We start from the raw sequence: 12,234 nt of genomic DNA, 5'->3' as shown, positions 1-12,234 counted from the left end.
ATTGACTGTATGGTTGTTTATGTGTAACTCTGTGTTGTTGTTTTTGTCACACTGCTTTGCTTTATCTTGGCCAGGTCGCAGTTGTAAATTAGATCTTGTTCTCAATTGGCCAACCTGGTTAAATAAATCTGAAAAAAAAAAAAAATACAAAATGTATATAAAAAAAGTCTGACCACAAGTCAGAGACCACTATGATGACACACCAAACATGTTAGATGGTTCGTGGGAAAAGAGCAGGAAAAGGCTTTTGTAGGATAGAGTCAAAGCTATGTCTTCCAAAAGATTATCCAACTTGAGTAAACGCTTGGGAGGTAAGGATGACAACAGTGGTGTAGTCTACAGCGATACAGATATCACTTATTATTGATATCTACACTGCTGCTCTCTCATTTCGCTACTTGCGCCTTTGTGGTTGTTGTGGATGGCTGTTCACCATTGAACCCAATCATGGTTGAATTCAAGAAGTTTAAGCTGCCTATCAATAATTGTTTTTGAAACCAATTGACAGCCAGTGAAAAATGCGCTCTTGCAGCAACTGCATATTGCGGATCCCAGTTTATGGAATAAAAGTGGGGCTTTTATTGCTCAATCTAATTCATGCTGATAAAAATTTTAAAAAACCCACATAGGCCTAATGGACACATGCTCAAACTCGCACACTTGGAATAGACTTAAAGGGGCAATCTGTAGTTGCTATATCCATTTCTGGACTTATAAATTATATATACAGTACATTCGGAAAGTATTCAGACCCCTTGAACTTTTTCAATTTTTACAGCCTTATTCAGAATTGTATTTAAAAAAATTACCTCATCAAACTACACACAATATCCCATAATGAATAACTATTTTTTTGTACATTTTTGCAAATGTATAAAAATCCCACCGGAAATCACATGTACATAAGTATTCAGACCCTTTACTCTGTGCTTTGTTGATGCACCTTTGGCAGCGATTACAGCATCAATTCTTCTTGGGTATGACACTACAAGCTTGGCAGATCCTCTCAAGCTCTGTCAGGTTGAATGGGGAGCGTCGCTGCACAACTATTTTCAGGTCTCTCCAGAGATGTTCAATCTGGTTCAAGTCTGGGCTCTGGCTTGGCCACTCAAGGACATTCAGTGACTTGTCCCGAAGCCACTCTTGCGTTGTATTAGCTGTGTGATTAGGGACATCATCCTGTTGGAAGGTGAACCTTTGCCCCAGCCAGGGGTCCTGAGCACTCTGGAGCAGGTTTTTATCAAGGATATCTCTGTACTTAGCTCCATTCAACTTTCCACTGGATCCTGACTAGTTTCCCAGTGCCTGCCGGTGAAAAACATCGCCACGGCATGATGCTGTCACCATCATGCTTCAACGTAGGTGCCAGGTTTCCTCCAGATGTGACGCTTGGCATTCAGGCCAAAGAGTTAAATCGTGGTTTCATCAGACCAGAGAATCTTGTTGTTCATGGTCTGAGAGTCTTTAGGTGCCTTTTGGCAAACTCCAAGCGGGCTGTCATGTGCCTTTTACTGGGGATTGGCTTCCGTCTGGCCACTCTACCATAAAGGCCTGATTGGTGGAGTGATGCAAAAATGGTTCTTCTGGAAGGTTCTGCCATCTCTACAGAGGATCTCTGGAGCTCTGTCAGAGTGACAGCACCTACCTGACCAAGTGCCTTCTCACCCGACTGGTCAGTTTGGCCAGGCAGCCAAGTCCGGGAAGAATCTTGGTGGTTCCAAACTTCTTCAATTTAAAAATGATGGGGGCCACTGTGTTATTGGGGACCTTAAATGCTGCAGAAATGTGTTGGTACCCTTCCCCAGATCTGTGCCTTGACACAATCCTGTCTCGGAGCTCTATGGACAATTCCTTCGACCTCATGGATTGGATTTTGCTCTGACATGCACTGTCAACTGTGGGACCTTATTTAGACAGGTTTGTGCCTTTCCAAATCATGTCCAATCAATTGGATTTATGATTAGTGGACTCCAATCACCTCAAGGATAATCAATGGAAACAGGATGCACCTGAGCAAAACTTCGAGTCTCGTATCAAAGGGTTTGAATACTTACGTAAGTAAGGTATTTCTGTTTTTATTTCGAATAGATTTGTAAAAATGTCTAAACCTGTTTTCACTTTGTCATTGTGGGGTATTGTGTGTTTTGCTGAGGATTTTTATTTTTATTTATTTAATACGTTTTAGAATAACGTAACAAAATGTGAAAAAAGTCTAAGGGCTGACTACATTCCGAAGGCACTGTGTGTATTTATATATATATGACGTGACGTTGTATTGGTTAATGTGACGACTGTTGCTCATAGAATAATAACAGGTTTTAATTAAGTGATTAACTGAATCAAGCAATTATTAACTCATTAACCTGGGGCACCATGGGAAAACTAGTTTTTATTGAGTTTCAATTTCCCAAATTAACTCAAAGAATATCAGAATATCGATTTTACAACAGCCGCTAATTAACCAGTTGCATCTATCAGTCTCATAATCTGATCGTCGTGTATAGCCCTTGAGTCTGTACCACACCAATCTTAATTGAATATTTATTTACTAAAAAGCTAAAATGATGATAAAAGATACACATAGACAAAACACATTATATGCTATTGATTAGAACTTAGTATAACAGGCCAACACACAATGGGAATTTCAGAAGAGAGAGAAAAAGTACACGAGAAATATACATTTGAGTGAATTTGTCAGCTATGCTATTCAAACCCTAGCCTTGCCTCAAACTGCCGCCCTTATGAGTCCGAATATATAATGATGTAATTACGTGGGAGGTGATCTCCGGGGATTCTCTGGGTGGACCGTTCCGTTGTTCGATGACGCACTTCTCCTGCGCACCTCGTTGCTCGTCCTCCCTGTGTCCGTGTCCTTTGTGGCTTAGGAGTCTGTTACCTCACCCCTTTCTCTGGAAGGGGTCTTCTGAGGACAGACAACTCTGTAGCTCAGAGCTCACAGCATAGGAATGAAACCCTTTAGATACCACGATTCAATGGGAGATGGAGGCTAGGTGGTTTGACTTGAATTCACCCGCTTAGACACAGCTACTCATCCGTAGCTTGGGTAGAAAAGGATTTCTTTGTCCTCAAACTTGCGTTGTGTTCTGGGTTGTTTGACTTTTCAGACCCTGCTGCAGCTGGGGTCACGTAGTCTTGTCGTAAATTCTATACTCACAGGTTTTATACCCTTGGGTCAGAAGTGGACGTAACCGCCTTTAGGGCAATTCTCTGGGCGTACCAAGTTAATGAGGCAAGGCTCGATGACATACATTTTCATAGTCCACCTATCATCATGACCACCATTGTGGCTGACGGAAACCATTGTTCCAAAGTCCCTTTATTTCATGTTTAATGTTCTGATGTTGGTTCTCCATAGTGACAGGACAAAGGAATTTGTCTGTGGCCTGAGATTTACAAGGGGTGTGGGGCCATAAACCCCCCCCCACGTCTTCAGACCCAGTACAGATCAGGGTTGGGTTATTAAAAAATATCCGAAAATTTTAATCCCATTAAATCCATTATTAAAAAATGGAAAGAATATGGCACCACAACAAACCTGCCAAGAGAGGGCCGGCCAAACATCTTTGGTGTTCGCCAAAAGGCATATGGAAGAAGGTACTCTGGTCAGATGACACTAAAATTGAGCTTTTTGGCCATCAAGGAAAACGCTATGTCTGGCACAAACCCAACACCTCTCATCACCCCGAGAACACCATCCCTACAGTGAAGCATGGTGGTGGCAGCATTATGCTGTGGGGATGTTTTTGATTGGCAGGTACTGGTGGATGGTGCTAAATACAGGGAAATTCTTGAGGGAAACTTGTTTCAGTCTTCCAGAGATTTGAGTCTGGGACGAGGGTTCACCTTCCAGCAGTACAAGGACCCTAAGAAAACTGCTAAAGCAACTCTCGAGTGGTTTAAGGGGAAACATTTAAATGTCTTGGAATGGCCTAGTCAAAGCCCAGACCTCAATCCAATTGAGAATCTGTAGTATGACACCTCATAGTCCGCCCCATCCCGCATGCGGTATCGTTACTACAGCCTCAAGCTCATTACCATAACGCAACGTTAGCGATTTCTAAAAATCGCAAATGAAATGAAATAAATATGCCTGCTCTCAAGCTTATCCTTTTCTTAACAATCCTGTCGTCTCAGATTTTCAAAATATGCTTTTGAACCAGAGAAAATCAATAATTTGTGTAAGAGTGGTGATAGCTAGCTTAGCAATTAGCGTTAGCATTTATCACGCAACATATTCACAAAAACCAGCCAAGGAATCAAATAAAATAATTTACCTTTGAAGAACTTCAGATGTTTCAATGAGGAGACTCTCAGTTACATAGCAGATGTCCAGTTTTTCCTGAAAGATTCTTGTGTAGGACACATCGTTCCTCTTTTGTTACTATGCATTTGGCTACCGAAACTAACCGAAAATTCAGTCACCTACACGTCGAACTTTTTTCCGAAATAACTCCATAATATCGACTGAAACATGGAAAACGTTGTTTGAATCAATCCTGAAGGTGGTTTGGCATATATCTCTCCATTGAAAGCCCAGTCCTTGAAGCAAGCTTTGTTCTCTGATTCGAATGGAAAAATACTGGGACCTGACTTTTGCGCACCAATTGCCACGCAGACACCAAGCGGGACACTTGGCAATTGTAGTCTCTTATGGTCAATCTTCCAATGATATGCCTACAAATACGTCACAATGCTGCAGAGACCTTGGGGAAACAAGATAAAGTGTCCGTTCATTCCTGTCGCATTCACAGCCATATAAGGCGATCATGGAAAACGTAGCCTCAGAAATCCTGTTCATTTCCTGGTCGGTCAAACATCTTGGTTTTGCCCGAAGCATTTGTTCTAGGGGACTCACAGTGAAAATCTTTGCAGTTCTGGAAACGTAAGAGTGTCTTCTTTCCAAAACTATCAATTCCAAGCATATTCGAGCATCTTTTCGTGACAAAATATTGCGCTTAAAACGGGCACGTCTTTTTATCCAAAAATGAAATACTGCCCCTATAGTACTAACAGGTTAAAGATTGATGTACACAAGCAGAACCCATCCAACTTGAAGGAGCTGGAGCAGTTTTGCCTTGAAGAATGGGCATAAATCCCAGTAGCGTGATGTGTCAAGCTAATAGAGACACACCCCAAGAGACTTGCAGCTGTAATTGCTGCAAAAGGTGGCTCTACAAAGTATTGACTTTGGGGGGGGGTGAATTGTTTGTCGTATTTCTTGTTTGTTTTACATATTCAAAGTGGTAGGTATGTTGTGTAAATCAAATGATACAACCCCCCAAAAAATACATTTTAATTCCAGGTTGTAAGGCAACAAAATAAGAAAAATGCCAAGGGGGGTGAATACTTTCGCAAGGCCTTTGCCCTCCCAGTCATGTGAAATCCATAGATTAGAGCGTAATACATTTATTTTAATTGACTGATTTCCTTTTATGAACTGTTACTCAGTAAAATGATTGCATTAATATTTTTGTTCAGTATACATTTTTTTTTATTTAGCAGATGCTCTTTTCCATGCAACATACAGTAATGACTGCATACATTTTTGCATACTGGTCCCCTGTGAGAATTGAACCCACAACACTGGCATTGCAAGGATCAATACCAATTCTCTACCAACTGAGCAACACAGGACATTATTACAAGGTAGTGCTACTGTATCTAGCAGAATAGTGAGGCAGACAAGCGATCGCTAACTAACTGTAAGCAATTTTAGCTAGCTGGATAATCATGTTGCACTAACTGTGAGGCAAAATGATTTAATTATTTAACGTTAAATTCAGAAAATCTGTTTGCTAGCAAACATGACAGTGTCTCCAACAATGATTACTTTTTCACATTGCATGTCATCTCCCATTTCCAAGCGTATTGTTCCATTTTAAAGAAAAGTCCGGGCAGGCTTCCAAATGTCTTGTTTTGTACCCCATGTGAGTTCAAGCTTTTAGATTGGCGAAGGCTTCAGCCACAAAGAGCAATATGGATGTCAAGAAGTGCCCAAAAAATAACATTCAGGCACATATGATTCACCTCCTCACACAAACATCTTTTGAGTTGTTGCCACATTAGTCCAGAGCAGCTGTGTCAGAATGCATTGAAACCAATCTATCTCAGTGTGTAACGATCATGCATGGTTGAGTTGATGAGTCAATGAGCTGATGATGTCTCAGTCCCCCAACACTTCCTCCTCCAGGTCCCATTTCTCCAACCTTTACTCAGATCATTCAGCTCATTGCTAACTTGTCATCATATGAGTCAATTATTTTGTGGGTAGCTATAGACATATATCCTGACAGTGTTTTTTCTTCTCCCAGATTGGTCATTCACACAGAGCTAGTTAATCCATGAAAGAGTGGTGCAGTAGACAGCTGCACTGAAAGGATGTGACTGGCATTAGTCTTCTGTATAGACGGACAACATTAATCTGTTTAAATCTTGACATGTCTATTTTTAATTGTGGATTTTTTTATTACTGGTGTGGGTGAAGAGAGATGGCCTCTAATCAACTTATAGTTTTCAGTTGAATGCCTTGCTGCACTCCCATTAAGACAGCAGTACTACCCTAAAGGACCTAAAACCCACACAACAGAGAACAAAGGGATGAAATTCTGCTATTAGTGCAGCGTTCGCCAGTTTTGTAGTATATTATGAGAACTTAGTTGCAATTCTATGGAGCAGTGTGGTTAAACAAACACACTTACAAAGTATTACCATTATTGGCTTTTATTGAAAGCCAATTCCAACATGACTATGAATTATGCTTGCTTCATGAATTCTGAGGATTTCCATTTGCTACATGCATTTTGAATGCAAGTGAATGCCTATTATATGATTTTTGGTGTTCCGTATTTTCTAATTGTTCTTTCCACACTTTGACACAGTGATAGCTATTATTGCACCACCATGATGGCAAGTTTCCCACATAAGAAAATCAAACAATTTGACAACTGCAATAGCAACAGGCTTCATTTCATTTTAAACCAATAGGTAATTAACGAGACAATATTTTCACTGTGAAATGAACTGTTTCAAACCATCAATATACTACTGGCCTGCACGTCTTCTCTCATGTACAGATAGATTCTTAGAACAGCTAGAGAGGTCTTTAGCTCCAAGTCCAGATTGAAAGGCTCGAGTGAATTTGTGATGATCAAACAATCTCCAGCACACGAAGACAGAACACTCCGGGACACAGCTGGATAGCATATGGCAGTGAGCCTGGAGGTGGAGATGTTTAACCATGCAGACCTGCTATTACATCGTTCTGTTGCCATCTGGGAGGACAGTCGAACAGTCTACTCAGCAGAAACACATGGCTCTCGTAATACCTCATCACATGGAGATACATTTTGAATCCAGCTAATGTTGTACCTCTCTAGCTTTAGCTGGTGTACACACTTTAGCCATGTGCCAAAGCTGTTATGTTCTAAGATAAGGACAGGCTTTCACTGTCCTTACCTGTGAAACATAACACTTTTCCAATGGTAGTTAAGATCAGTAAAGCTGCAATGGTGTGAAAGGAAAGGAGAATTGTCTTACTTGTGCATTTCTTCAGCCCGGAACCTTTCTTCAAAGCGTGTCGGCTCAGCTTGCAGGCGAAGTTGTTCTCCCAGAATTCAGCAAACCAGATATTTCTCCTGTTGTTCTCCAGTGTGCGGCTGATGAAGTAACGATCAAACCCTGGAAGAGATTGATCAGATTGTCATTGAAGTGCACTGGCTCTGGCAACAGTGTCAGTGCTAACATGGGTATTGACATGTGGGGGAATGTAGTGACATGCTCTGTAATTATGCTTTTGGGTAACTCTTAAACTACATTTTCTGACAGGGTGAGCATTGCTTTAACAGTGAATGTATTGATAATGGCTGATTATGTTATAGACCAGAGTTTTGGCTTGGCTGGCAGACTGAGTGGGTAATGACACACACTTTTAGAAAAAAAAAAGTGCTATCTAGAACCTTAAAGAGTTATTCGGCCGTCCCCATAGGAGAACCCTTATTGGTTCCAGGTAAAACTCGTTTGGGTTCCATGTAGAACCATTTCTACAGAGGGTTCTACATGGAACCCAAAAGGGTTCTACCTGGAACCAAAAAGGGTTATCCTATGGGGACACCCGAATATCCCTTTTTTCTAAGAGTGCGGGACAGTAAATGCCTTATCTTTTACAATAGCTTATCAGGACTTAGAAGTGTTCTGTGTTAACAGGAACAGGATCTCTTGATATTTAAAGCAGGAGTACTTAGTTGCTACAGTACACTACCAATTTCTTGACTTATAAATTTATAAACACACCCATTGATTCTTAAAAAAGATAACTTATAAATGCGTTATGAGCTCAATTCAACTGTTGTACCCCATCAGAACCCAAAATGTAAGCTTGTTTTAATCCAATGTTTCTAAACAATTCAAATCTAAACAATCCCGCTATAGCCTCAAAACATGGTTCAACTATACATTTGATATCATGGATGGTCATTCCTTGCATCCATAGCTCTGGCTATGAATTTGAGAGTGGTTACATTTCTCCAGCCCCATTCCTCAGCTTTTTAGCGAAACAGTTGCTTTGTTATTGTTTCAGTTAAGGATTCTAGCTCTACCAGAGATATCTCTATGTGAAGGGGAATAGCTGCTGACACAATAACGCACTACTGATCCATGTCTAAGTTTGTAAACTAAATGTAATGTTTTCCAATATTCTGTAATATAATCTACAATGGCATGACTAATCTCAATCACTTTATCCTTGTACATTGAGCAATCAATCAATCAATTAGCCAATTACAAAGTTGATCACAGCAACCTAGAACATGTCTCTGTTCACCCTCACCTCTGATGGACTGGCGTTTGGGCAGGATGGTGACAGCTCCCTCTGCCATCTCCTCTTGGTGTAACACTGGAGATATCTTTGAGCCCCAGCTGTCTGAGCCCACCCAGATGAAATGGCCAGTCTGGTTGGCCTTCTTGGCTGCTTGGAGTAGCCGCCTGGCACAAGTGGATAAACACATTTAGCTACGAATAATGTATTTGATATTTTGGTAACACTTTCTATGAGCAATCTGTTTGAGCAGTACTGCAAAATAACTACACAATAGTCACTGATATACTGTAGTACACAGTGTTCATGATTCAACTTGAAGGTACAAACTCATTTGGATTCCATTGTATTGGTCTGGCTGGCCTACACTATAAACAAAGTGATGTGTATGGTCTGGTGTGTTGTATACCCAGTGAAATCATCCACATTTTTTACGAACTAATGTTAACAATAGATCAATAGCAAATATTTCTCCGGGTTTTTAGTTTGTCACCTTAGTTTGCTAAAGCAAAATGATTGCACAGCGGCAGGTAACATTCACTAATGTCAGGACAACAGAGGGCTAAATGAATAAGATTATTTCCAAATGTATCCAGTGTCACTAAGATAAAGTAAGGAAGCATATGTGACCCGATTCGGGAAATTAGGCGTATGTCGCAAGTCACGACTTCACATACAAATATTTCTTCATCAAAATACGTTTTTTGGCAGAAATGCCTTCTCGAACATGTGAACTTTCATGTGCAGTAATATCAAATTTGTATGTCATCTGTAAATATAAATAAAATTCTTAAATTACGAGCCTAGTTGGTTTAGACAAAGAAAAAGTCATCAACCTCCCGCTAGCCATGATTGGCTGAGATAATGAGGGGGCTGGACATGCCGAGAGATGAGTTTGGATTGGTCGGTGTTGCATCTTGTTTCTATAAAATTATCTGGACACTTTCTGTTTACCTGGAATATTTCCTTATTGTAGGCTACTGCCACTTGTAGTCTTTAGCACATCACCTCAGGTGAATCATTAAAGATATGGGTGGGGCTGGCTTAATTAAGAGGGTGTGAACAATGCTGAATGGGTGTAGACAAAGGAGAGCTCTAGTCGATACCAGAACATTCAAAGGCCCTTTTTTCAAAAGTGAGTTGACATTTTCCCATTGTTCCTCAAAAATGTGGTGTATGGTATACCATTTTGTAGCTCTGAGTCTCTACTTTTATCCAATGCAAAAAAAAAAAATCTTATTTTGCTACATAAGACCGAATCCAGGTGGGAAGTCACATATTAACATGAGTTACCAATCGAGTCTAAAAGGGATAATTATGATAGCGCTTGACCAATAACATTTTAAAGTATTCTACAGTGCATAATTTAAATGTCAAGCTTTTTATTTCTGCCGATTGACTCTTCTCCCTTTAATTAATAATCTTCCATGCATGTTTCTTAAGATTATTATTTTAGTATATTTCATATTCAGCATGTCAATGCTATGATAATACCCTTACCTAATATCATCCTCATTGGCGAAAATGATGACCACCCTTGCGTTTGGGTTTTCTCTTAGTCGGCGGATGACCTTTCCAAACTCTCCAGGCTTTGGCTCCCGGGGAATCTTGACCGACTGAGAGATACACACACCTCCTACAACAAAGACAGAGGAAACACACAGTAGTTGAGTGGCAGTTTAAGTCCAGGTTTTCACATTTTACAGATGCTCAACTTGAGCTATCAGTAGATCACCAATAAGAGCAGAGCTCTCAACAACATTCTGCTCTGAGGTTTGTGACTGAGCATGAATCCTTTGGCTTCACTCTTAAGGGGGCAATCTGCATTTGCAACATCCATGGACTTTTAAATTAATGACATATAGCCATTACTTCTTAAAGAAAATAACTTTTAAATGCCTCATGAGCTTAGTTCAAATATCTAAAACCCATCAGAAGCAAGAAAATATAATCCAAACACTGTATAGCCTTTAAGTCTATTTTGACAAGGACAGTGCACATTAATAAACATTTCAGTAAAAGTGCAGGATTTAGCCAGCCAACAAATCTTCGACTGCAGTCAACTGGGCAGGTTATTAAAAACTCAGAAAATGACAATGCAGACAATAAGCAAACACAGAACAACATGGGGGTGGCAGGTAGCCTAGTGGTTAAAGCATTGGGCCAGTAACCAAAAGGCTGCAGGATCGAATCCCTGAGCTGACAAGGTAGAAATCTGTTGTTCCAGACATGGGAAGCTCTTTTGCTGCCTCTGTAGTCAAACAATTCTGTATCAGAAATTAGCTAGTTTGATTTAAAAAAAATTGAGTTACCTTTTCCACCTGATTTTTGAAAGAGATTGGAATCAAAAGATGGTTAAAACTATCATTTTGATCTCATGAATGATCAGTCCTTCCATACATTGCTCTGTCTATACATTTGAGAGTGGTTATATTTCACCAGCCCCATCCCTCAGTTGTTTACAAAAACAGTGGTGGGGTGCTCTTTGGGGTTCTTTGAACTGCAGTTTACCCCTTTAATAATTACCTTTAAATTCACCTGCTGCGACTCTTATGTAACTTCCCAGTGGGGGGTAGACACAAAACCTAATGCAGTGGACATCACTTGAACCACGTTCATTTTGAACATGTCCTTACCAAGGATAACTTTCATCCAGACACTTAAACTGCGAGGAGAACAGAGACTGTTTGAAATAAGAGACTGCTGAGGGGAGGACGGCTCATTATAATGGCTAGAACGGAGCAAATGAAATGACATCAAACACATGTTTGATGTACAGTATTTGATACCATTCCACTCATTCTGCTCCAGCCATTGACACGAGCCCGTCCTCCCCAATTAAGGTGCCACCAACCTTGGTGGGTAAGAATATCTTCTTCACTAGCCATGTTGGTGGGTGGTCAATTTACAGAGCTCTACAGTGCGAGCATTACATTCGCAAATAAAAATAGTCAAAAGTCAAGTATAACACATTAGAGTTAGAAAAATGCTGCAGTTGCTGTTTTCAAAGTATTTCTCCTGTTTTGTTTCAAAGCTGTTAATTGCACAAATAAATACTAATCCTATATCCCGCGACACTGCCTGGCAGAGGAGCTGAGCTCATTGAGTGATGTGCTGATAGATACATTTTTGGAGGCGCTGCGCACAGACATAAAAAGACATACTCTAAAGTCTACAAAGTGAGACTTTGTCCTCATGTTTCTTGGCTATTTACCTTGTTCAGTTCACAAGCTCGGTTGTTTTTCAACGTTAGTTTGAGTCTGCTGCTTCAACTGATAGCAAAGAGACACCCTAGTCAGATCTCAAATCTCACACACAAGTGACTGGACTCGAGTGGCCCCATTGGTAAACCATGATAAACTCCTGCCCTTAAAGGGGCAGCTGACATTTTCTCTGAT

At 40.4% G+C, this 12,234-nt stretch overlaps 1 protein-coding gene across 1 annotated transcript in view; it reads right to left on the bottom strand.

Annotated features, from left to right (window-relative positions):
- Positions 1-12,234, bottom strand: part of LOC115135693 (metabotropic glutamate receptor 4-like) — a 278,426-nt gene that overhangs the window by 78,588 nt on the left and 187,604 nt on the right. The window contains exons 3-5 of the mRNA XM_029670652.2: positions 10,337-10,472; positions 8,849-9,003; positions 7,561-7,701 (exon numbers count right to left, since the gene is read on the bottom strand). Coding sequence (XP_029526512.2) covers positions 7,561-7,701; positions 8,849-9,003; positions 10,337-10,472 — 432 coding nt within the window. The remainder of the gene's footprint in view (positions 1-7,560; positions 7,702-8,848; positions 9,004-10,336; positions 10,473-12,234) is intronic.

This window comes from Oncorhynchus nerka, linkage group LG2 (genome assembly GCF_034236695.1).
Source record: "Oncorhynchus nerka isolate Pitt River linkage group LG2, Oner_Uvic_2.0, whole genome shotgun sequence".
Taxonomy (NCBI): Eukaryota; Metazoa; Chordata; class Actinopteri; order Salmoniformes; family Salmonidae; genus Oncorhynchus; species Oncorhynchus nerka.
This window is presented reverse-complemented; position numbering and strand designations above follow the sequence as displayed.